This window comes from Globicephala melas, chromosome 8 (genome assembly GCF_963455315.2).
Source record: "Globicephala melas chromosome 8, mGloMel1.2, whole genome shotgun sequence".
Classification (NCBI taxonomy): Eukaryota; Metazoa; Chordata; class Mammalia; order Artiodactyla; family Delphinidae; genus Globicephala; species Globicephala melas.
The window spans coordinates 48,345,161-48,369,993 of record NC_083321.1 but is presented as its reverse complement, the minus strand read 5'-3'; the positions used below and the strand labels follow the sequence as shown (position 1 = coordinate 48,369,993).

Sequence of the window (24,833 nt, the reverse complement as noted above, 5' to 3'; positions counted from 1 at the left end):
CCTCTCTGTGTCTGGCATTGCCTTTCCGGTTTCGGTACCTTGGCCTGTTGCCCTCAGCCTTGCCCTTCACCAGTAGGTTTCACAGGGCCCCAGAGGCTCAAATGTATTCCTGGAAGCCCTCTATCCATCTGACTTCCTGGGTGAGCCTTCCTATGGCCATTTTAATCCTCCAGTGAGGCCCTGACCTGGGGGATCCAGGCCTGTCTTGGCCTACCTGTGAGAGCCACATCTGAAGCCAAATGTAACCCTCCAGCGGGAGCCAGCCCCCAGTGTATGCTCTGCTCTCCCCAGCATAAGGCCAGCCTCTGGAGGGCTGCTCCTGCCCCTGGTTTCTTTCCTCTGGCCAACATCTCTGCCTGCTCTGGCTCCAGGTGGTGTGTCTTCTCAGCCCATTCCCTCTTTGTTGAATTATGCCAAGAGAAGGGGCTTCTGCGTGGGCAGGGAGTGCGTGGGCAGGAGCTCAGCACAGAAGAGTATCTGCACATCACAGAAATGCCCAGAAAAGAAGGCCTTGAACGGGGAGGGGAAGAGGCAACCTGATCAGCCACAGGGGGAGGGGCTGAGCCAGTGGGCAAGCTGGCACCCCAAGGACAAAATGACTGGTTCCCCTCCTAGCACTGGATCCCAGCTGCCTGTGTGTCTGGGCCAGGGGTGTGGAGACAGAGCATGTTCAGGACCCTCACACCACCGTGTGTGAGCACTGGGTTTCCCAAGGAAAGTGCTGATGTTCTGTGGACCTGCAAGCTAGCTGGAAATAGGTCCTATCTTATAAAGCAGGTTATGTGGCTGTGCATTCGGCACTATGTGCTCCTGTCTTTCGTTCTTTCCCTTGCACATTTACTGACATGTTGTTTAAACATTCCCCTCTTATCTCAATTGTGATATGGAGTATTGAAAGAAGGATCATGTGCCCACCTTGGGCAGTAGCGTGGGTGACTGAGACTTCCCCAAGGCAAAGGTAGATTGTTCTAAGCCACAAGAGTCGAGCGAGGTGGGCCAGCACCCCCTGCAAGACACACACACACACACACACACACACACACACACACACAAGCACCAAAAACCAAAAAACTGACAACATTGACAGGTCAAGGCCTGAGTCAGAAAGGCAGCTTCCCTGAGGACTGAACCTGGCCCTACTTCAGGACCTCATGCACTTGCTTCCTTGACCTCTTAGGTTTCTGACTTGTTCTGGAACAAGGGTCCAAGTCTCTGTCCTCTGGCATGGACTTTGCATTTCCCTCCTTGCTCTCATCTAAAATTCCCCTGTTTCCTGGCCCTAAGCAATCCCATTCTCCCCAAGTGTTGGCTTAACTCTCGCATGGATGGAATTTCCTGATTTTGAGAAATGAGCTTTGACCCTCTTAGCAGTGTGTTTTCATCCCTCCTCCTCCCTCCTCTGATCATGATATGTCCTCTTTCCCCACTGTATCCATGACTTGGTTGTTTTTCCTCTTTCCAAACCATCTTCTTGAAACAGTTTATACCCACCGTCTCCTGGACCTCACCTCCCATCACCCAACTGCACTTAGTTCGAGGGGAGAATGTGAGCAGGGTACACGGATGATGAACAATATGGAAAGCACCATGAAACAATAAACAACTCAAGCTTCCTTGAGCATAAAGAAAAGATAGAAATGAGAGTAGTGTGGGGAGTGGTTTGAGAAAATGTTGGAGAAAAGGACAGACACCAGGCCCTTGAAATATAGACAAGCAAAACGGCAATTACAAGACACGTAATTGTAAGAATTACTGTAATGAGAGATACAGGTGTTACAGAAGTACATGGGTTAAGAGGCACCTAACCCAGATGTGTGGGGCTAAGGAAAGCTTCTCAGAGGAGTTTCATCCTCTGTAACTCCTTTCCCAACATCAGCAAACTGCTATGTCCTCAACTTTGAACACCCTCTCAACTCCCATGTTAACTAAAACCAGCCATCCCCCAGGGACAGTATATCCTTCACAGAAAGGGGTGGCCTCTCATCCTCTCATAATCCATGTACACAGATTTGGGGATCCTCTGCCCTCAGCAATGCTGCTTCTTTACTCTCAATAGACCTCTGCACTTTGACACTCGTGTGTTCATTGTGCTACCCTCTTCCCTTCCTTATTGCTGATGACTCCCAACCTTCTAAAGCCTACTTATTACTCATTTAAACTTTGTCACCTACCTCATAGCTGTGTCTTCTCCATGTCCAGCTGAGATTTTGTGGCCCATCATTTCACGCTTGTCCCTTTGTTTTCCATCCCACCCATCTGGTAAAATCTCAACTTAGGAGGAACTGAACCATCAACATTCTCCATGCTTGCATCCAACTGTCTGGGCTCTGCTGGAGAAACTGATACCACTAGACATTCACGGTCACCAACTCTTAAGTGGGTCCTCAACACTTTCCTAATTATCTTACTACATTCCTCAGATGTCCACTTTCCCTTTCCCATTATATACAGTTTTCTTAAACCATCTTGACTCCTAAAATTTCAGTCCTATACACATACACACATACTTATACACACCACTCACTGTAAACAGATCTCCAATTTCATAGAGAAACCAGAAACTATAAAAAAAATAGCTCTCCACCAAATCTAACACCTACTGTCTTAAGCTACAGATCAAGTTGTTATGATAAAAGAGAGAAAAAAAATTGTAGAGCCTTAAGACTGTAGTTTCTTTCCTTTTCATACAAGAGAACCAGAGGTGGAAAAATGACTTGAGCATGTAGGAGACTCAGGCCCTTTCCATCTTGTCACTCTGCCATCCCTAGTGTGTGAGGGATGCACACTTCACTGCATGACTGAAAGTGGCTTATCCACATCCACAGTCAACCTGCAAGAAAAGTCAACGAGGAAGAGCGAGTTCACTCTTTTCCTTTAAGAACTTGATCTGGAAGCTGCACTTATGACTTCCATCCACAACCACTGTCTAGAAAGAAGTCATTAAGCCACACTTAGCTGCAAAAAAAAGTCTAGGAAATATACTTGTTATCTGGTTGCCATGACATTTTCATCTATATACTTGTTATCTGGTTGCCATGACATTTTCATCTATAATTATTCTCTTCTACTAACTTCTTACAATTGAATCTGTACTCCCATCAAAAGCTAGAACCCTCCACACATGCACTGGGTTCCATACTTCCCTACCTTTTCTCAGGAACCTTGCATTAGTGTCTCTCTCTCGTATCTTCAGTCTTTTCTACACATTGCAGTAATTCCCTCTGCCCCTAAAAATGTTCTACTTCTTCCATCTTAAAATCTTGCATTCCACATCCCCCTCTAGTTACTACCCTCTTTCCTTTCCTTAATAACTATTCTTCAAAAAGACTTGTCTAACCAAGGGGGGAAAGTGAGGAGGGGCGGTGCTGTGATGAATTGAGAGATTGGGATTGACATGTATACACTAATATGTATAAAATGGATAACTAATAAGAACCTGCTGTATAAAAAAATTAATTAAATAAAATTTTTAAAAAAACCCTTGTCTAAAGTCACTTGCTCCACTTTCTCCCGTGACATTCAGCGTTCAGTACATCTGATCTGTCTTCTGTCTCTAGGACCTCACCAAAATGGCTCTTTCTGTGGCCAAGGACCTCCAGGACCCTGAATTCAGAGAACATTTCTCATCCTTGTTTTCTTCGTGCAGGAGCAGTATTTGATTCCATTCAGCATGTCTCCTTTTGCTTTCATGATGCCTTGCTCCCCTTGTTCTCCTTTCACCCCACTATATGCTCCTTCTTGGTCTCTTTTACAGACTGGTCTTTCTCTATCCAGCCTTTAAATAATGGTCTTTTCCAGACTTCTGACCTGGTTCCTCATTTCTCCTTATTCAACATACTCTCATTAATTCTATGGTTTACGTTACTTCCTATACAAGTTGCTTATTCAGCTCCCTACTGGAATTCCTGCTTAGATGTCTAATAGGCATCTGAAACTTTACTTATCCAAAATGGACCAGATTCCCTGGTGGGAGCTGCTGTCTTATAGCTACTATTTTCTCTATGAAGTGGGAGGCCGTGTTACTTGTTGTGACTGAAGATGGTATGTGTGTGTGTGTGTGTGTGTGTGTGTGTGTGTGTGTGTTTGTACATATGGGCTGTCAACAGGGTAAGAGATGAAATAAGAGATTTTATAAGTCAAGAAAATTTGAAAAAAATATATTTTGTAAAATGAGAAAAAGAAGGTGACCAGAGAAACAATAAAACTTACACTGGGAAGCAGCATACTAGGAGCACCTGAATTCTGACTTCCCAAATCCCTGGCTTTGAATTGTGGCTTTTTTCACCTAGTAGCTTTGTGGCTTGGGGCAAGTTATTAAAACTCTCTCTGAGCCAGCTTTTTCATTTAAAATAGTGATCAATAATCTTGTGCCCAAATTTGTAGTTCTTTGTGAGGATTAAAGATAATATGCTTGGAACATAGTAGGTGATTATCAAACAGTTCCTATGCAGTTCCCAGTTGGTCCCATTCCTTAAGTTGCTCTCCAAACCAGCTGCCACTACAATATTTCCAAGTCTTTCTAAATTTTAACGAATTTCCAATGCCCTCACTTCTTCCTTGCACGGCTTGCAAGGGTCTGTATTTGCTACCTCCTGAGATGAGAGGTGTGTTACTTTCTATTTCTATGGTAACAAATTATCATGAATTTGGTAGCTTAAAAACATCCACTTATTAGCTCACAGGTAGTATGGCTGGGTTCTTTGCTCAGGGAGGATATCACCAAGCAGAAGTCAAGATGCTAGCCAGACTAAGTTCTCTTCTGGAAGCTCTGGGTGAAAATCTGCTTTCAGGTTCATTCTTGTGATTAGGAGGATCCAATTCCTGTGGTTGTAGGACTGTGGTCCCTAGTTTCTTGCTGGTTGTCAGCCAGAGATGGCTCTCAGCTAGAGGCCACTCTCAGGTACTTGTTCTATGCCCTCTTCCATCCTAAAGCCAACCACAGCCACCCCCATTCCTTGCATCATGGCCCCCTCCATCTTCAAGCCAGCTACAGTGTATCAAATCTTTTTCCTCAAATCTCTTTGACTTCCCCTTCTGCTGCCAACCCGAGAAAATTCGTGGCTTTTAAAGGATTCATATGATTTAGTTAGGACTAGTTGGATAATCTCTGTATCTTGAGGTCAACTGATTAGCATCATTAATTACATCCACAAAATCCCTTTTGCCATGTACCATAATCTTAGGAGTAGAGTCTCATCACATTCACAGGTTCCACCCACACCTGAGGGAAGGAGACCATACAAGAGTGAGAGTCATTAGGGATCATCTTGTGATTCTGCCTACCCAGGAGGGAAAGCCAGGAGAAACACCCCTGAGAAATGCTGAGACCTTGAGCTGAGATCAGAAGGATGAGTAGGAGTTAATTAAATAAGGAAGGAAAACTTCCAGAGAGAATGCCCAGAAACCATGTAACTAGAGGATATACATCCAAAAACTGGACTAAAGGAAGGCCAGTGTCTTCAGTGGAGAGACCAAGAACAACAGTGACTCAAAACAAGGTGGTTAGAGAGATCAGTAGGAGTCAGGACATGCAGGCTTCATAGACTCTGTTAAAACGCTTTTTCTATCCCCAAAGCAAAGGTCAGAAGAGTGGCATAATCGGATCTGTATTCTAAATGTATCACTCTGGCTATAAGGTGGAGGGTGGATGTAAGGAGGCATCAGTAAAATGTGGACCACTTAGGAGGCTGGGAGAGTAGTACAAGAAACAGTGGGGCAACGTCAGTGGAGCAGTAGCTAAAATCAACAGCACTTCATGATGGATTGAACACGGGAGGGAGCCTGTTATGTTCCCCAGGAAGCAGACTCTAAGACAGAGATTACTGTGGAGGATGTTTACTAAGGAGTGCTCTCAGAGTCAACACCTGTATAAGAGAGAGGATGAAAGTGGGATTGGGCAAAGGGAGAAGCTGAGCAGCCCAACGACCTCAGTCAACCCTATGAGCAGCTGTGAACATCTTTCAGAGTTGTCCTCTGTCGGGGTGAGGGAGCTGAACCTTCATACCTCTCTGCTGATCAGTCATTGTATGCAGGATGCCCCAGAAAGGGAACATGACCTTAAATGAGCCAGCTTTCTTCAGCTTAGGCAACTCCCAAAGGGGGCTGACAGTTGTGGCCTATCTTCCAGCAGCATTCTCAGTGAAGAAGGAGAGTAAATCCTTCATTTTTCGGCAGGAGTCTGGGCTTTTCATCACAGCCTCCACCACAGGGGTGCAGGAGCATAAGGGAGTAGGGCATTCAGGATGATTTGTAGATGTCCGATTTGTGCATCCTGATGGACGCACTTATGACCGTATGTTGCCATCATTGGCTTACCTGTCATTTTCCCCCACTCGCTTGGGAGCTACTCAGGCACAGACCGTGTCGGACAGCTAGTGTACAGCCCTATACCTGGCACATACTTTGCTGAATAAGTAAATGCCCGTCTACTTCTCCTATTTCCACTCCCCTTTCCCCTACATTTCCTTTGCTTCCCTGCTCCCACACCTTACCCGCATCCAGTGTGGGAAAAGTCCAGCAGGTTATCTGAGGCCTCACCTGTGCTGGAGCTGAACAAACAGCAAAATCAGGCTGCTATGGTGGGGAAGGCAGGTAGAGCCAGGAGAAAGGGGGAGGGGGGCGGTTGACAACATTCCCACTGACCTCAGGCTTAAATCCTCCTTCAGTGTCTCATCCCTTATAAACTCAGTGCTAGCTGGACCAGGTTCTCTCCAAAAGACTGATTGGCTAAGAGTCTCTGAATTCCCCATAAACTCAGACCTCATCCCCAGTCTAATGTTCCCTTTGACCGATAACTCCCACCTCTGACAGCTACTGCTGGAGGCCAGAGAATGGAATTCCAGGTCATATCAGAGTTTCTTTGGAATGGAGAAGAATGACCTCAAGCAGGGCTGAACCATTAGAGGAGTTACGTCCGGCCCAAGGAACCCAGCGCAGGCCTGCGCAGGCCCCCTTCAGTTTTGCTCCCGCTGCACTCGGGTGCTCCAGCCCTCTTCCAGCCCCCTCCCGTGGGAACCTGACGCCCTACACAGGCTGCTCCACCTGCGCTGAGAACAAACAGGGAGCGCCAGTGTGTCGGGTGAGGGTGGGCGCTGCCTGGAGACCACAGAGAAAGCCAGCCGCCTCCTCCCGGGTTATGCCTGTGCTGGTCTGGGAACCGAACCATACCCACTCCTGTTTATCCCAGGCAGTTCTCACCGCTACCCCGGCCGCCCTTCAACCCCCAAGTCACTCTTCGTCCAGGCAGCCCTTTTCCCCTGCCAGGGTTCCCCGGAGGGAAATGCTGCCCCTTCCCCATCCTTGCCCGCTGAGAAGGGTTCCTTGAGCGCTTCGGGTGGAAGCGTGGGTGCTGGGCCTGAGGTAAGAGGTGAGGATGCGGGAGCTACCCCAGCACCGAGGCGAGGAGCTGCAGGGAACTACCAGCGATGGTGTCGCGGTCACTGCGGCCACTGCGGCAAAGTAGGGAACCCGTGGCGCTCCGCGCGGGCTAAGGCATCTGCGCTGCAGCCAGGGATCCCAGCATGCGGCCCCGTCTCCACGTTCCCCGACCCACCAGGGAAAGATGCTAGACCCCGCGGCAGCCGGGCTCTCCCTCTTACGCTCCCTCCTTGCCCAACCTCTCCATCCACTCCTACCTAACCTCTCCCCAACCCTCGCCAACACACACACACACACACACACACACACACACTCCTAACCTCTCCCCAACCGTCGCCAACACACACACACACACACACACACACACTCCTAACCTCTCCCCAACCCTCGCCAACACACACACACACACACACACACACACACACTCCTAACCTCTCCCCAACCCTCGCCAACACACACACACACACACACACACACACACACACACACGCACACACACGCACACACACACGCGGAGGCTCCCGAGAATTCTCCGGAACCGGGACGCTGGCGAAGGGGAGTGGGCGGGAAGGAAATCTCTAAGAGAAGACCGGAGAGATCTAGGGAGGGGGCGAGGACAGTCGTGGGGGTCGGGGGTGGGAGGACGAGTAAGTCCGGAGCAGGAGAGGGGGGCGGAGAGTCACCTGGCAGGACCGAGGCGGACCCGAGCCTGGGAGGGAGGCGAGCCGAGGCGGGGCGAGGAGAGGAGGAGCGGAGGGGCGGGGGCCGGGGCTGGGGGCGGGAACCAGGCGGGGCGGGAGCCTCAGCCGGAATCTCCGCTGGAGCAGGTGGAGACGCTGCGGGCAGCCGGCCCGGCCGATCGCAGGGGGCGGCGGATGGGCCGGGGCCATGGAGCTGCTCAAGCCGAACCGGAGCGTGCCGGGATACGGACCCGGGCCGGCGGCTTCCCTGTGCCGCCCGGGGGGCCCCCTCCTCAACGGCAGCGGCACCGGCAACCTCAGCTGTGAGCCCCCGCGCATCCGCGGAGCCGGGACACGAGGTGGGTGCCTCCCTGAGCCCCGTCCACGAGCTCCTTCTCACTGCACCCCGCAACACTCACAGAGGCCCCCACTGCTTCCCCAAACGCCCACGCTGTCCCTTCATAGTACTCCGTCTGTCCCCAAACAGCTCCCCCGACGCATGTGTCCCCCACAGCTCATAAGACTCCATGGCAGCTTCACACTACCAGGTCAGAGCACCTTCACACCCTGGTCCCCTGACCACCCCCAGAGCTCCTGGTCACCCCCAACACACAGCCGCCTCCTAGACAGAGACGGTGGGAAGACAGGCACCTCCTCTGGCCAATCCTCCCAGGTCTCTCCTTTCCTTTTGCAGCCAGTTCACGGAGCCACAGTGGAGAAGGAAAGAAAGGAAGGAAGGCAAGATTGGGGGAAAGAAGGGGCTTGGTTGGGGAAGGGGCACTCGGAAGACCCGAATGGGAAGTTAGCGTTATAATTTCCTGTGTCCCCCACCCAACCCCCTGCCTTCCCAAAAGAGGTCCTCTAACCTGAATTAGGCTGGACATTGGACTGAGGGGCTGCTCTCTAGAGCTGCCTGTCTCCATTTCCTCAGATCCCCTTGCCTCCCAAGTTGGAGTTTTTCTCAAGGGTCTTTACCCTCCCTCTTTTGCTGTCTCCAAGTAATGTCTCCAGGTCCCTTCCAAGCCCCTCTCCAACCTGCCTCTCCTTAGGTTTCAGCCTCCTAGAGCCTGGCTGCCCCATTCATCATCCCACCCCTTTGTGCCACCTTCTCCCCCTCACCACCAGACTGCTTCCACTCACCCAGTCCCCACAGTGACTTTTATTCCTCCCATCAACCAACATCCACATTTTCTCAACGACCCAGCTCAAGCCTTATTTTTCCCCTTCCTATACCTTTTCTTTCCTTAGATGGTTACTGGACACCTGCTATTATAGTCTCTGGGCTAGGTGCCGGGTACACAGGGCTGAACTAGACCCAGTCTGGACTGTCATCTCCAGTGCAAACGGGAGACAAAAACCAATGGGAAAATCACAGTCAGCATTGGAATTCCCACAAGAGGGACCAAACTCTGGGCACCCGAAGGAGATGGGGTCTGAAAACTTCACAGAGGGAACCTTGAAGTTGGAGTTCAGTAGGCAGAAAAGGAAGAAGTGGGATTCCAGGAGAGGGAACAGTGTTAAGCAGAAGGAAATTATTCCAAGCTTTAGAAGGGAAAATGGGAATAAATTGCAATTCAAGTATTTATTTACCCCCATAAAATATTGCATGCATTCTCAGACCAGTTGTCACGCACTCTCTCATTGTTACACCCAGATTCTTTCGCTCAACAAATATTTATGGAGCCAGAGATTGTGCTAAGCACTAAGGACAGGAGTAGAACAAAACTGACACAGCTCCTACTTCATGGAGCTCACGGTTCAGTGGGGGAGAAGGACGAGCAAGCAGAGAATTGCCGTACAGAGTGGGAAGTGCCTTGAGAGGGATGTGGGAACACAGAAGAGGAGCACCTCTATCTAGCCTAGCCTAGGCTTAGGAATCAGAGTTGGCTTCCTGAGGAGGTGAAGGCTAAATTGAAATAAAAATTAAAAAGCTGAGGGAAAACCAGCCAAGTGAAGGGGCAGAAAAAGCAAAAAGCATCTCGAGCAGAGGACCAGTATGTGTAAACAGCCAGAGTTTAAGTCCATGGCCCTTTTGTTCAGTGTGTCATAGTTTCTGTGTGCCTGAGACATGTACCATAAGAGAGGAATAATGAACACTCAAGATGAAGACCAGCCTAAAGCGTTTCCAGAGAGCCTTATGGACCTTGTCTAAGGAGTATGGATTTCATCCTGAGGGCAATGGGAATTACTGAAAAGTTCAGTAGTACTGCCAGGATTAGTTCTGCATTAAAGAGGGTGGATTGGAGGACAATCCAATGGAGAGAGGAGCATCCTTTAGAAGGCTATTATATTACATTGGTCCTGATGAAAGATGATGCTGGCGTAGACTAAGCTACTGGCAATGGGGATGGAGAGAATTGGGTGGATTTGACAGGCACTTCTGGAAGTGAAATCAACAGAACTTGATGATTTATTAGAAATGGAGAGGGAGGAAGAGGTCAAGGGATGACATCTAGGTTTCTGGCTTAGACAATTGGATGGATGTTGGTGCTGTATAATGAGGATAACAAAGGAACAGAAACAGGTTTGAAGGAGATTATACATTCAGTTTGGAACCCACTGAGTTTAAATGCTGGTAAAATATCCAGGTGGAGTTACCCAGTCAGCTGTTGAATCCAAGGGTCTGGAACATAGGGGAGAGGTATGAGCTAGAAATACAAACTTGAGAGGTGTTTGTCTAGAGGTGGTAACGGAAGCCATGAGAATAGATTAAATCATACCGAGATTGTGTCAGATGGGGGAAAAAAAAAAAGAGGTCCTGGGACAGGACCCTGAGGAAAACCAATTTTTTTAAAAAAATTATTTATCTATTTATTTTTATACAGCAGGTTCTTATTAGTTATCTTATTAGTTATACATATTAGCATATATATGTCAATCCCAATCTCCCAGCTTATCCCACCACCACCCAGCCCCGCTTTCCCCCTTTCATGTCCATACATTTGTTCTCTACATCTGTGTCTCTATTTCTGCCTTGCAAACTGGTTCATCTGTACCATTTTTCTAGATTCCACGTTGATATATGATATTTGTTTTTCTCTTTCTGACTTACTTCACTCTGTATGACAGTCTCTAGGTCCACCCACGTCTCTACAAATGACCCAATTTTGTTCCTTTTTATGGCTGAGTAATATTCCATTGTATATATGTACCACATCTTCTTTATCCATTCATCTGTCGATGGGCATTTAGGTTGCTTCCATGTCCTGACTATTGTAAATAGTGCTGCTATGAACATTGGGGTGCATGTGTCTTTTTGAATTATGGTTTTCTCTGGGTATATGCCCAGGAGTGGGATTGCTGGGTCATATGGTTAGTTCTATTTTTAGTTTTTTAAGGAACCTCTATACTGTTCTCCATAGTGGCTGTATCAATTTACATTCCCACCAACAGCGCAAGAGGGTTCCCTTTTCTCCACACCCTCTCCAGCATTTGTTGTTTGTAGATTTTCTGATGATGCCCATTCTAACAGGTGTGAGGTGATACCTTATTGTAGTTTTGATTTGCATTTCTCTAATAATTAGTGATGTTGAGCATCTTTTCATGTGTCTCTTGGCCATCTGCATGGGAAGACCAATTTTTAAAAGCCAAGCAGAGGAAGGAGAGTCCATGAGGTAGATCTAGATGAGACCATCAGAGAGACAAGAAGGCAAGGAAAAAAGAAAGTTTCAAGCAGAGTGGGAGAAGTGATGTCAAATGCTGCCCATATAAGTCAGATAAGGTCATAACAGCATCCTTCCGATTCAATAACAAGGAAGTATTAGGAGGAGCTGTGGGTGTTAGGGGGTGGCTACAGTTGGTAGAAGTTTGGGCCATGGGGGAGGGGTTATAAGAAGTGAACTAAGGTGTGCAGATAAAACTTTCCAGAAGTTTGGTAGGGAGAGAGAGAGAGACAAAGAGAAAACAGAATAGTGCTAGAAATAACATGGGGCTGAGGAGGATAACATGGGGTTGAGGAAGGGTGTGTGTGCGTGTGCGTGTGTGTGTGTGTGAGTGCGCACGCTCACTCATGCATAGTTTGTCTTTTGAGTGTGTATGTGTTGTAGAGATAAGACCATTTTAAAAATGTTTTTGGGGAGTGGGCCGAGAGAGAAAGGTTGAAGTGCAGAAGATAGCAGGGCTAGCTAATAGAGTAAGGGACCTTGAGAAAGCAGAATGTGAAGTGATTCAGAGCACATGTCATCTAGACATTGCTGCCCACACACATTTGGATGTGACTCCTGGCAGTCAGAAGCTACCCACAGAGACTCTGTTAGCCACACTCACTCAGCTGTTACCCCGACAGACACATCTTACCCAGGCTCACTCCAGTGTTACCGATAGAAATATGGATGTTACTCACATTATTCTGATATAATCCACATAGACTTGAACGTTACCCATGTTCACTCAGATGCTACCCACAGAAAAGCAGATGTCACCCACACTCACTTTAATATCGCCCGCTGTCATTCAGATATTACTCACCCATCAAACACACTCGCTTTTGTTTTATTATTATCCACGTACAATCAAATACTATCCATGCTCACTTAAGTAACCCTTCTCCAGATATTACCCATAAAGTCATAGATATTACTCTTACATATTCAGATATTACCCGCAAAGACTCAAATACTACCTATGTTCGCTCAGGCGCTCAGTTATTTTACTCAATAAGATTAACATCTTAATCTGTTAATATCTCATATTCACACTCACTTAAATATTGCCCACATATACTTGCATATTACTTCTGCTCAGTCAGCTATGATCACCGTCAGCTGGATATTCTCCTATTCACATACAGACCTCTGAATGTAACCCACGCTTCCTGAAGATGTTACTTACAAACTGCGATGTTATCTGCAGACCCTGGCTCATTCAAATGTTACAACACTTACTCAGATATTACCTAAACTTACAGGCAACCCACACTCAATCAGATACCACCTATAGACACGTAGCTGTTACCCTTCTCCAGATACTGCCTACAGAAATATGTGTTACTCTCACCCACCCAGATATCATCTCCAAGACTAAAGTATTACCCAATGCTCACTCTGATCTTACCTACATACACACCCTGCATATTCTTTCTGCCCCCTCCGTTAGAATCCATTAACATGCGGATGTCCCCATCACCCAGCTGTTACCCACAATCAGCTAGATGCTATCTATGCTCACCACAGAGGCGTGGGTACTACTTTGATGCCTGAGGGATGGGTGACCAGATCCAACACACCAGTGAGTGGCAGGATTTGAGGCATCAGCGGCTTCAGTGTTCTGTGGAACCCTTTCTTAGAAAAGCCTGTTTTTGTTTCATGTCGCGTCATCTGGATTTTTGTACCCACACTTCTCTGCCATCATCTGGACAGAACACATGCAGATCCTCTAGACCCCAGAAGCAGAACTGAACTGTGCCAGTCTTCTGAGTCCCCTGGTCTGATTTCTGCTCTCCTCTCATCCCCAGCAGAAGGATGCCCACAGATAGACTGTCAAGGCACTCGTGGCTGTACCCCAGGAGGTGCATGTCCCATTCTGCCACCCCTGAAGCCACTGTGGTCATTCATATGCCACCACACAAACATACACGGATGCATACACACACACACACAGAGTTTCCCCTGTTCTTAACATCCTGCATTAGTGTAGTACATTTGTTACAATTGATGAGCCAATATGGATACATTATTAACTAAATTCCATAGTTTACATTAGGGTTCACTCTTTGTGTTGTATGTTCTATGGGTTTTCAGAAATGTATAGTGACATTTAGGTACCATTACAGTACCATATAGAATAGTTTCACTGCCCTAAAAGTCCCCTGTGCACCAACTCTTTATCCTTCCCTGCCTTTTCCAAGATCCCTAGGTCTAAGATTGCTTTTACTTAGCCTTTTCACATCTCCTAACTGTTCAACAGCAAAGACTTAGAGAGATGGTGATGGCTGGAAATAAAGTAACAGCTGGAAGTGCCCAGTTAGACAGCAAAGCATTGTACAGTTGCCGGCCATTTTTACTGGGACTTTGTCCTCTAGTTTTCAGAGGTCCCCACACAGATTGGGAACTTCATAATAGAGGGCCTAGCCCCATCTTTCAGCTACACTACAATTAGCCAAGTTCAAGGATACACACGAGATCCATTAGCCAGATGAATGAATGAGAAATGTGCTTTTCACAGTTTAGAGTGCCGTACAAACTTGAGGTATGGTTGTTGAATCAAGAACTAGTTGAAGAGAGGGACTTCCCCGGTGGTCCAGTGGTTAGGACTCAGCGCCATCACTGCCAGGGCCCAGGTTCGATCCCTGGTTGGGAACTGAGATGCTTCAAGCCCCGTGGCACAGCCAAAAAAAAAAACTAGTTGAAGAGAAACATTCAGAGGACAGAGGAGGAAGTGTTAGAGAAGATAGAACTAGAGAGATTAAGGGGTAGGGGGAGAGAGGCGGAGAGGGGAAATAGACAGGGAGGAGACATAGAGCACAAGATAGACCACCTGCTCTATTCTTCTGGGTCCAAGGACCTCTGACAGAGATCCCCCTCCCAAAGTTCTTTATTTCCCCCTACACACACACACATACACCTCAAATTGTCACACATAAACCATCCATAAGCCTTCCCTGCAGAGAGGGGCCCAGCTTCTAAATGAGACACAGGTGGTTTGTATATAATAGTAAAAGTAACACATCCAAAATCACAGCCTGTCATTTGCCCCCTCCCCTCCACCAACAAAATCCTCCAACATGGGTCTCTAAAGAGACAGAGGCAGCAAGGAGAGCGCATGCTGGAGCCTTAGAAGCACAGAGGTGAAAGATGGATGAGGAGGGACAGAGCAGGTGCATTTATGTGGGGAGTAACAGAGATCCGTTTAAGATTCATCCGCAAGCAGGTGTTAACAGCTCCTGTGCAGGGGACATTATGCCAAATGCTAGGGACATGCTGGAGAACATGGTGGACATCGCCCTTGTGCTCAAGAGCTCATAGTCTAGTGGTGGAGATAGAAAGTGAACAGAATAATACAGTGAGAAATGCCATGGTAGAGTATAGAGGGGGACAGCATCATGAATGACAGAGAAGGGAGGAAGCGATAGAAGGCAAAGCATTTTAGAGATCTAGAGACTGGCTTCTGTTCTGAATCGGCTCCTAACTTACTGGGTGCTCTGAACAAGTAGTATCGCTGCTGAGTTCAGTTAGGGGATCTCTTGTAAGTAGCACTTACTCGAAGTCTACAACAACTTCTGAATAAGTACAAACTATTGTTATGAGAAAACAGTTTAATTTGGGAGCTCTGGCCAAAGTCAGCCAAGGTATGGGGCTATGAAAAAGGGCCCTGCAGCTCTGGGCCCTTCCCTTCCCCCAACTTGGCAGGCTCTGTCCCTGCCCTCTCTCCCTCCAAGCTCCAGTCTCCCTCATGCTGAGGCCATGGGTGACTGGGTCCAGTTTAATTTAATTCTATTCAATTTTGTCTGGGTTTCTTGGCTGTGATATGGAAGCCCAATGATGAATCCTTCTCCCAATAGGCAATGACAAAAATGAATGGGGTCAGCCCTTTGTCTAGCCCAGCAACACTACATGTCCCTCCCGTGAGCTCCCAGAGCACTCTGTGTATTCCTCAACCTCGCTCCTTACCACACCATGTGACAATTATCTGTTTATACATCTGAGTTTCCCTCTAGACTGTGAGCTCTCAGATGAGAGCTCACAGGGCATTTGCCATGTCCTCTGTCCCCAGGGCCTGGTATAAAGGGAGTCCTCTGTAAATGCTTGTGGAGTGAGAATGAATGTTTATAGATAATTAAAATATAAGGTGGAAAGTAAAAACGGTCCTAACAGATGTGAAGGGAACATGCATGGTCAGAGGAAGGGGAGATTAGCTCCAAATAAGGTGTCCAGAAAGGCCTAACAGAGGAGGGGGCAGTCTGTCTGAGTCTTGAAAGACAATGGTGAATAGGAATTTACCAGATAACAGAAAACAAGTTTGTTATTGAAAGTCATTAATCGGGGGGAGGTATTAATAGTCGGGGGGGGGCAGTGAAAGAGCATTTTAGGCTGAGAAACCGACATGAGCAAAGGAGAGAATCATGAGTGCACACGTTGCCTTCCAGAAACTGAGTCATCCGGTGCCTTAAGTTGGGTGCATTGCAGGGAGGAAGTGGGAGGAGGAAGAGGGCAGTTCTGGGAGAATCTGGATGACAAGCTAAAGGGTTGCAGACAGGTGAGAGTAGCTGAAGGGTCTTTTTGTTTGTTTGTTTTGTTGTCGTTGTTTTTTTAAGACAATAAAGACATGCTCGGACCTGCGTTTCAAAAGATAGTGGGTGGTCAACTGGGTCGAATGCTGCCGGGAGGTCAGGTAGAATAAGCTGAGAAGAGACCTTTGGATTTAGCAGTTAAAGCTCAGTAACCTTGAGAAGTGTGCAAACAGTAATGGGGGAACAGGTCACTGGGTTGTAACAGATGGAGGGGTGAATGAAAAGATGGAAATAATCTTTTCGAGAAGTTTGGCTGCAAAGAGAAGGAAGGATTTGGAACAAAGCTTGAGAAGGGACAGGCTTTCTTAAGGAAGAGTAGCGTTAGGCCGCTTTAACTAGGCCTCTAGGGGTTAGAGGGTGAAGGATTCAAGTTCACCATTTACTGAGTGGGTCGTCGGGGTTGGGGGCGGGGGCCGGGATTTGGAAAGCAGGGGATCTGGCTGGGTAGTGGGGGTTGGAGGACTGGGGATAAGTGAAATTGGAGAGCCGGGCTGAGTGGGGGCCAGGACTCCCACTGCCACCCCCCCTTTTTCCCACCCAGAATTGGAGCTGGCCATTAGGGTCACCCTCTACGCTGTGATCTTTCTGATGAGCGTCGGAGGAAATGTGCTCATCATCGTGGTCCTGGGACTCAGCCGCCGTCTGAGGACCGTCACCAACGCCTTCCTGCTCTCCCTGGCAGTCAGCGACCTCCTTCTGGCCGTGGCTTGCATGCCCTTCACCCTCCTGCCCAATCTCATGGGCACATTTATCTTTGGCACAGTCGTCTGCAAGGCGGTTTCCTACTTCATGGGTAGGTGAACAACCGACCGGCCTCCCTTGCCCCTCTCCTCTTCTAAAGTCCTTGCCGGATGTAGGGGGTCTTTCTCCGTCAGCGGGTATGGAAGTCACACTGGTGAGTGTGTAGTACAAGTTTCCTAGGTGACCCCTTCCTCTTCCCTTGCTAGGCGTGTCTGTGAGCGTGTCCACGCTAAGCCTCGTGGCCATCGCCCTGGAGCGGTACAGCGCCATCTGCCGACCACTGCAGGCGCGTGTGTGGCAGACGCGCTCACACGCGGCTCGAGTGATCGTAGCCACGTGGATGCTGTCCGGACTGCTCATGGTGCCCTACCCGGTGTACACTGCCGTGCAGCCAGCGGGACCTCGTGTGCTGCAATGCATGCATCGGTGGCCCAGTGCGCGAGTTCGCCAAACCTGGTGAGGGTCCCTATAACCCATTCCTGGGAATTCCCTTCTCCATCTCCATCAGATACTCACGAGCATTACCCAGAATCTCCCTCCAGCTGCTCTAACAATTATCACTACAATTGCCTTTCCCACCATCCTGGGATTCCCATTGGGGCTTCTCCCCAGTTCTCTAACCCTTCCCGGCCGCATACCCAAATCCTACTTCTACCTCTGGGGCCTGGTCACCAGCCCTAGAAACATCAACCCTTGCGTCTTCCTCCATCTGTGATTATAGCTGGACAGAGATCCGCGCGATTGGTCTGTGCTCTGTCTCTAGGTCGGTACTGCTGCTTCTGCTCTTGTTTTTCGTGCCGGGGGTGGTTATGGCGGTGGCCTACGGGCTTATCTCCCGCGAGCTCTACTTAGGGCTTCGCTTTGACGGTGACAGTGACAGCGAGAGCCAGAGCCGGGTCGGAAGTCAAGGAGGACTGCCCGGTGGGACCGGACGAGGTGGGTGAAATCCAGGAGGGGCGGGACTTTGGGAAGAGGCGGGACATAAAGTGGGTGGGGCGGAAAGGTGTGTGAGTAGGAAGAGAGACTGGAAATGGGGGGGTTGGGGGGAGACCAATGGGGATTTGGAGAATTCAGCCTTCGGTTCTGACCGCCCACCGTCTGTGCTCAGGTCCTGCCCACCCGAACGGGCGTTGCGGGTCGGAGACCCGGCTGGCTGGCGAGGACGGCGATGGCTGTTACGTGCAGCTTCCGCGCTCCCGGCCTGTACTGGAGCTGTCCGCGCTGACCGGACCCACGCCTGGGCCAGGATCCTGCACCCGGCCGGCCCAAGCCAAGCTGTTAGCTAAGAAGCGCGTGGTGCGGATGTTACTGGTGATCGTTGTGCTTTTTTTCCTGTGTTGGTTGCCAGTGTACAGCGCCAACACGTGGCGCGCCTTCGACGGCCCCGGTGCACATCGCGCCCTTTCGGGTGCGCCCATCTCCTTCATCCACTTGCTAAGCTACGCCTCTGCCTGTGTCAACCCCCTGGTCTACTGCTTCATGCACCGTCGCTTTCGCCAGGCCTGCCTCGACACCTGCGCCCGCTGCTGCCCTCGGCCTCCGCGAGCTCGCCCCAGACCTCTACCGGACGAGGATCCTCCCACCCCCTCCATCGCCTCACTGTCCAGACTGAGCTACACCACCATCAGCACGCTGGGACCTGGCTGAGGGGTGGAGCGGGAGTGGGAGCTGAGGCGGGACAGACGGACTGGCCCCATCCAGACACATGAAAGACGCAGACCAACGGACACAAGAGACTGACTAACCCCAACGCACAGGAAAAGGTGGCTTACCCCACACAGGAAAGAAGGCACTTGATGTGGGACTGAGCCTGGCACACAGAGACATGGCACTGACCTTGGACATACAGACACAGCGTCCCTAGCTGTGGACTATCTCTACACTGTGGAAACTCTGACAGGGGCTGACTTGCCTCTTACACATATAGTAATGGCATTGAATCTTTTAGGGCTCTGGAGCCTGGCACAGGAATGACTCCTGAGATGCTCCAGGCTGTCCCCAGTTTGACCTCACCGTGCCCTTCCCCAATCAGTGCTGCAAACACCAACCTGTCTAATCTCACACTTCCCAGACCAACAAGCTGTTTTGCACTGAAAAGTCCTCTCATTCCTTTCCAGTTAAATACTATAGGCCTTCCCCTCCTCCCTTACCCAACTTTTTCAAGAAATAATAAATGACTTGGCTTCCCCCTTAATTTCCTTTTTGGACTTTTTTGGGGCACGCGTGGAGGCACAGGATTTTGTAGAGTCCTCTCCGTCAGGTCCCTCCCCCTGCTGTTCACTCCTGTGCATGACCCCCTGCCAAAAAGCCCGTGGTCTGAGTCTAGATGAGGCTGTGTAAATTCTCTCCGAATGGTCAACCTGGACCCGCCTCACACCACAGTCGTATGCAATAGCTGGGAATGGAGGTGGGGCTGGGAGGTGGGACATCCATGACACATAATGATTCCTGAGCACATTGTCCTAAAGTGGTACCATTGTTAAGGTGCTGTATTAATAGATGCTTATTAAAATTTTAATGAAAAGAGGAAGCAGTGTATGATAAGACTCAGTTTATTCAATGTGTATTTGAAACACCATGGGTCAGAACATGACAGGTATACAGAATTAATTAAAGAGTAGGGACTTTTTAATGCACTCTTCCCCATGGAAACACCCTTACTGGCCAGCAGCAAGGAGGAGAGGTAGCGTAGGGAGACAGGGGCCTGGACCTGAATAGGAGTCCCAGAGCCCAGCCTCCCTCTTGACTATAAGACTGATCCAGCCCCAGAGAGGGACGGAGACAGCAATACCACCCCTCCACACACATGATGACAAACAGGAAGAACAGATGACCTCACCAAGGGGACATACATAAATAAACAGAGGCATGGTATGCTGGGAGAGGGCTCCTTGACACTTCATCTTGTAATAGTTGGGGAAACTGAGACCCAGAACAAGAAAGAAAGCTGCTCAAGGTAATACAATAAATTGGACCAAGACAGAAATAACCCTATTGAAGTAGGCACTGAGCTGGAGGTGGGAGAGACGCCGTACCCATCAAGGGGCAGACCCAAGTTCTGTGGGGCCTGGAGCTTATAAAACTGGGTGCCCTTTTTTAAGAAAAAAAAAAATGAAATTAAAGATACAAAATTGCTAGGACACTGACCAGGGCCTTTGGAAGAGACCTGTGGAATGAGGAGCCCTGAAATTTAAGCCTCATTAGCTTCTCAGCCAATAATATCTCTAAAATCCACCCACTATGCTGGACAAAGCCTGGATGGAGTGAAGGGTAGTGAGAAGGGAGAGTGGTCTTCTCTTTACCAATGCTGAGCTGCTCCCATCCATCCTTTCTACAGGGCTCTGGGCTGCAAGAGGCAGGAGGAAGGAAGAAAAGGGTGGAGAAGGCGTTCCAAGCTGTCAACTAAGACAGCACTGGTTAAAAATAGAATCCCAGCTGGTCGGAGTTGTGGAAAGCAAGATATTGGACCTTTTTCTCTCATGCCAGCTTTCCAGGGGGTGGAAATAAGGTTGCCCATTGCCCTTGCAGCATTCCCCAGCCCCCAGCCCCACTATCCCTTCTGAAGGAGAGACCGCCTTGTTGAGGCTGCCCCACTGTCAGCCCCTCCAGCTGGGGCCTGGGCTCCTGCTGACCATCAGATGGTGGTGGGGAGCTCAGTGGGGGAGGGATCAGTCCAGCCTCTCAGCCTGGAGTATGAGCTCAAGTACAGTGGCCCAGGGCTAACCTAGAACCTAGTGCATAGGCACGGCCTAAATAACACCATTTCACACACTGTGCCGCCCTTTCATCTGCAGAATACTTACACATCCATCACTCCACCCTGTGCCCTATCTAGTTACCAGATGTGGAATCTTGGGATCCTCCCATCTTTTCTCCATCTCTTGAAATCTGACAAAACATTTCGGGTCCAGATGTAATACCACTGTCTCCATGAAGTCCTGCTTGGTCATCCTCGCAAAGCTTGTCTGCTTGTAGAGTACTTACTGCTTTCTCTCTTCTGTCATACTTATTTGTATTCCTGCCTGATTTCCCATCCTGGGCAGGGAACATCATGATGTCATGGGAAGATGACTGAGCCTGGGCCTAGAAGGTGGGGTGATGGAGGGGGTGGGGTGAAATCTGATGCTTCTTGGTGCTGTGTGACAGGAGTTTGTATATACCAATTCATTTCATTCTCAAAACTCTTCTCCAGAACAATTTCAGTTGACAGAAGAGGAAAGTGAAGCTGAGAAAGCTTAGGGAAGTTACACAAGCCCTACAGCTAGAACGGAGGCAGGAACTGAGCTCGGGTATCTGCCTCCAAAGCTTTGTTTCTTTCCATTATGCTGTTTTGCCTTCTTTCAAGCCTTGAAGATCTGTGTACCAGTGGTCCTGCCTTTTAAAAGTTGTGTGATTCTGCACAAGTTATCTTAGTGAGTTCTCAGTCTCACCTGTAAAATGGGAATAATTACGTTAACTTCTGTGATATTGTGATTCATAATAAGCAAAAGCAATCTTGAGGGAAAAAAATGGAGCTGGACGAATCAGACTCCCTGACTTCTGACTATACTACAGGGCTACAGTAATCAAGACAATATGGTACTGGCACAAAAACAGAGATATAGATCAATGGAGCAGGATTGAAAGCCCAGAGATAAACCCACGCACCTGTGGTCACCTAATCTATGACAAAGGAGACCAGAATATACAATGGAGAAAAGACAGCCTCTTCTATAAGTGGTACTGGGAAAACTGGACAGCTACATGTGAAAGAATGAAATTAGAACACTCCGTAACCCTATACACGAAAATAAACTCAAAATGGATTAAAGACCTAAATATAAGGCTAGACACTATAAAACTTTTAGAGGAAAACATAGGCAGAACACTCTTTGACATAAACCTCAGGGAGATCTTTTTTGACCCACCTCCTAGAGTAATGAGAGTAAAACCAAAAATAACCAAATGGGACCTAGTTAAACTTAAAAGCATTTGCACAGCAAAGGAAACCATAAATAAGATGAAAACACAACCCTCAGAAGGGGAGAAAATATTTGCAAACAAGGCAACTGACAAAGGATTAATCTCCAAAATATACAAACAGCTCATGCAGCTTAATATCAAAAAACAAACAACCCAATCAAAAAGTGGGTGGAAGACCTAAACAGACATTTCTCCAAAGAGGACATACAGATGGCCAACAAACACATGAAAAGATGCACAACATCACTAATTATTAGAGAAGTGCAAATCAAAACTACAATGAGTTATCACCTCACACCAGTCAGAATGGCCATCATCACCACAAAAATTTACAAACAATAAATGCTGGAGAGGGTGTGGAGAAAAGGGAACCCTCTTGCACTGTTGGTGGGAATGTAAATTGATACAGCCACTAGGGAGAACAGGAAGGAGGTTCCTTAAAAAACTAAAAATAGAACTACCATGTGACCCAGCAATCCCACTACTGGGTATATACCCAGAAAAAAACATAATTCAAAAAGACACATGCACCCCATTGTTCATTGCAGCATTATTTACAATAGCCAGGACATGGAAGCAACCTAAATGTCTATCGACAGAGGAATGGATAAAGAAGATGTGGCACATATATACAATGGAATATTTCTCAGCCATAAAAAGGAATGGAATAGTGCCATTTGTAGAGATGTGGATGGACCGAGAGACTGTCATTCAGAGTGAAGTAAGTCAGAAAGAGAAAAACAAGTATCATATATCAACGCCTATATGCAGAATCTGAAAAAAACTGGTATAGACAATCTTATTTACAAAGCAGAAATAGAGACACAGACATAGAGAACAAACATATGGATACCAAAGGGGAAGGGGGGTGGGTAGTGGGATGAATTGGGAGATTGGGATTGACATATATACACTATTGATACTAGGTATAAAATAGATAATTTATGAGAACTTACTGTATAGCACAGGGAACTCCCCTCAATGCTGGTGACTAAATGGGAAGGAAATCCAAAAAAAGAGGAGATATATGTATATGTATAGCTAATTCACTTTGCCTTACAGTAGAAAGTAACACAACATTGTAAAGCAACTCTACTCCAATAAAGATTTAAAAACAAAAAAGAAAGAAATATACATTCAGTCTTTGTCCTGTTCCTGGCACAGAGCTCTTTGGAATTTCCTAAGTGATGAGAGCCATAAAGGTATCTTTTGTTATGTTAATGAGGTGACTTTTGGACCACCCCTAGGTTACCTAAAGATGGGAGCTCGTTCCTCGGAGGAACCAACCAAGTAATTAGAGGGTTGTCAATTTCAGCCCCACTCCCTGACCTCCAAGGATGGGAGGAGGGGAGAGGGCCTGGAGATTGAGATCAATCACTAATGGCCAATGATTTAATCAATTGTGCCTATGTAATGAAGCCTCCATAAAACCTCAAAAGGACAGGGGCTGACAGGTTGGTTAACGCATGAAGATTTGGGGACAGTGTCTCACTTGGGAAGACATGGAAGCTCTGCACCTCTACCCACGTATCTTGCCCTATGCATCTCTTCCACCTGGCTGTTCCTAAGTTATATCTTTTTATAATAAACCAGCAACTAGTAAGTAAAATGTTTCTCTGAGTTCTGGGAACTGCTCTAGCAAATGAATCAAACCAAAGGTAGGGGCTGTGGGAACCTTCGATTTATAACTGGCTGGTCAGAAGCACAAGTGACAACCTGGACTCACGACAGCATCTGGGGCAGTGGGGGTGGGGAGGGGGGGCCAGTCTTGTAGGACTGAGCTCTTAATCTGTGGGATCTGACACTATCTCCAGGTAGATAATGTCTGAACTGGGTTGAATTATAAGACACCAGCTGGTGTCAGAGCACTGCTTGATGGTGTAGTAAAAAACATTGTAATTGGTATCAGAAGCATAATTCACACTGCCATTTTGAGAATTAGGTGAAACAATGCTCAAAAGTGCTTATTTGGGAATTCCCTGCTGGTCCAGTGTTTAGGACTCCGCGCTTTCACTGCCGAGGGCCCAGTTTCAATCCCTGGTTGGGGAACTAAGATCCTGCAAGCCGCGCGGCACGACCAAAAAAAAATGTGCTTATCATTGTACCATTGTACAAGCACATATCATAGGAATGGTTAGATCTGAGATTGCTTTAAGACCAGGATGAAGGAACAGCACCAGGAAACAAAGCCCTCTGCAGAGAGAAGGCCTCCCCTAACTGAGGGGGACAGAACCCTGAGTCCAAGGGGAGACTCAGAGTCTGCTAGGAGACGATGTTAGAAAGTGGTAGAGTCAGAATTTGAACCCAGGTCTACCTGACTCCAAAGCCCATGCTCTTTTCACTATACATCCTGACTTTGACCTCCAAGAGGGGACATTCAGGGCTGGGGAGTTGGGAGCAACTAGAACCACTCAGGACACTTCTCAGGGCTCAAAGTAGAAGCACAGGTAAGTCTATCTCTACAGACCTGGATCCTTCAGCAAGCCCCAGTTCTAGTATCTCTATGCCTGGAGGGAAGCCCCCCAGAGAAAGGGAAGCCAGATCCGCAAAACATGAGGATGGCAGTTGTCCTGGAAATCTAACCCCCCTCAAACGTTCCAGGAAAGCAGGTTTCCAGCTAAGTCTCAGATATGGGGACAAACCAGAGAAGGGGAGGTATCACAGTGAACCTGCATGGGGGTGTGGGGGCCCTTCTGCCAGAAGCTGGCCCCTCTCATAGGCAACTCAAGCCAGACCTTTGGAGGACTATACACTCTGCTTACTCAGGTATGACTAGTGGGGAGCAAGGGATGTTCTATGGACAGACTTTGTTCCTTCAGGTTATCTATGGGAAGAAAAGCAAATGG

At 48.1% G+C, this 24,833-nt stretch overlaps 1 protein-coding gene across 1 annotated transcript; it reads left to right on the top strand.

Annotated features, from left to right (window-relative positions):
• The first annotated feature begins 8,164 nt into the window (after positions 1 to 8,164).
• On the top strand, positions 8,165 to 19,546 carry CCKBR (cholecystokinin B receptor). Its single transcript, XM_030831216.2, has 5 exons — positions 8,165 to 8,416; positions 16,826 to 17,077; positions 17,232 to 17,481; positions 17,789 to 17,961; positions 18,134 to 19,546. Exons 1-5 carry the CDS (start codon positions 8,266 to 8,268, stop codon positions 18,670 to 18,672), a joined length of 1,365 nt encoding a protein of 454 aa, XP_030687076.1. The 5' UTR covers positions 8,165 to 8,265; the 3' UTR covers positions 18,673 to 19,546.
• Positions 19,547 to 24,833: the final 5,287 nt, after the last annotated feature.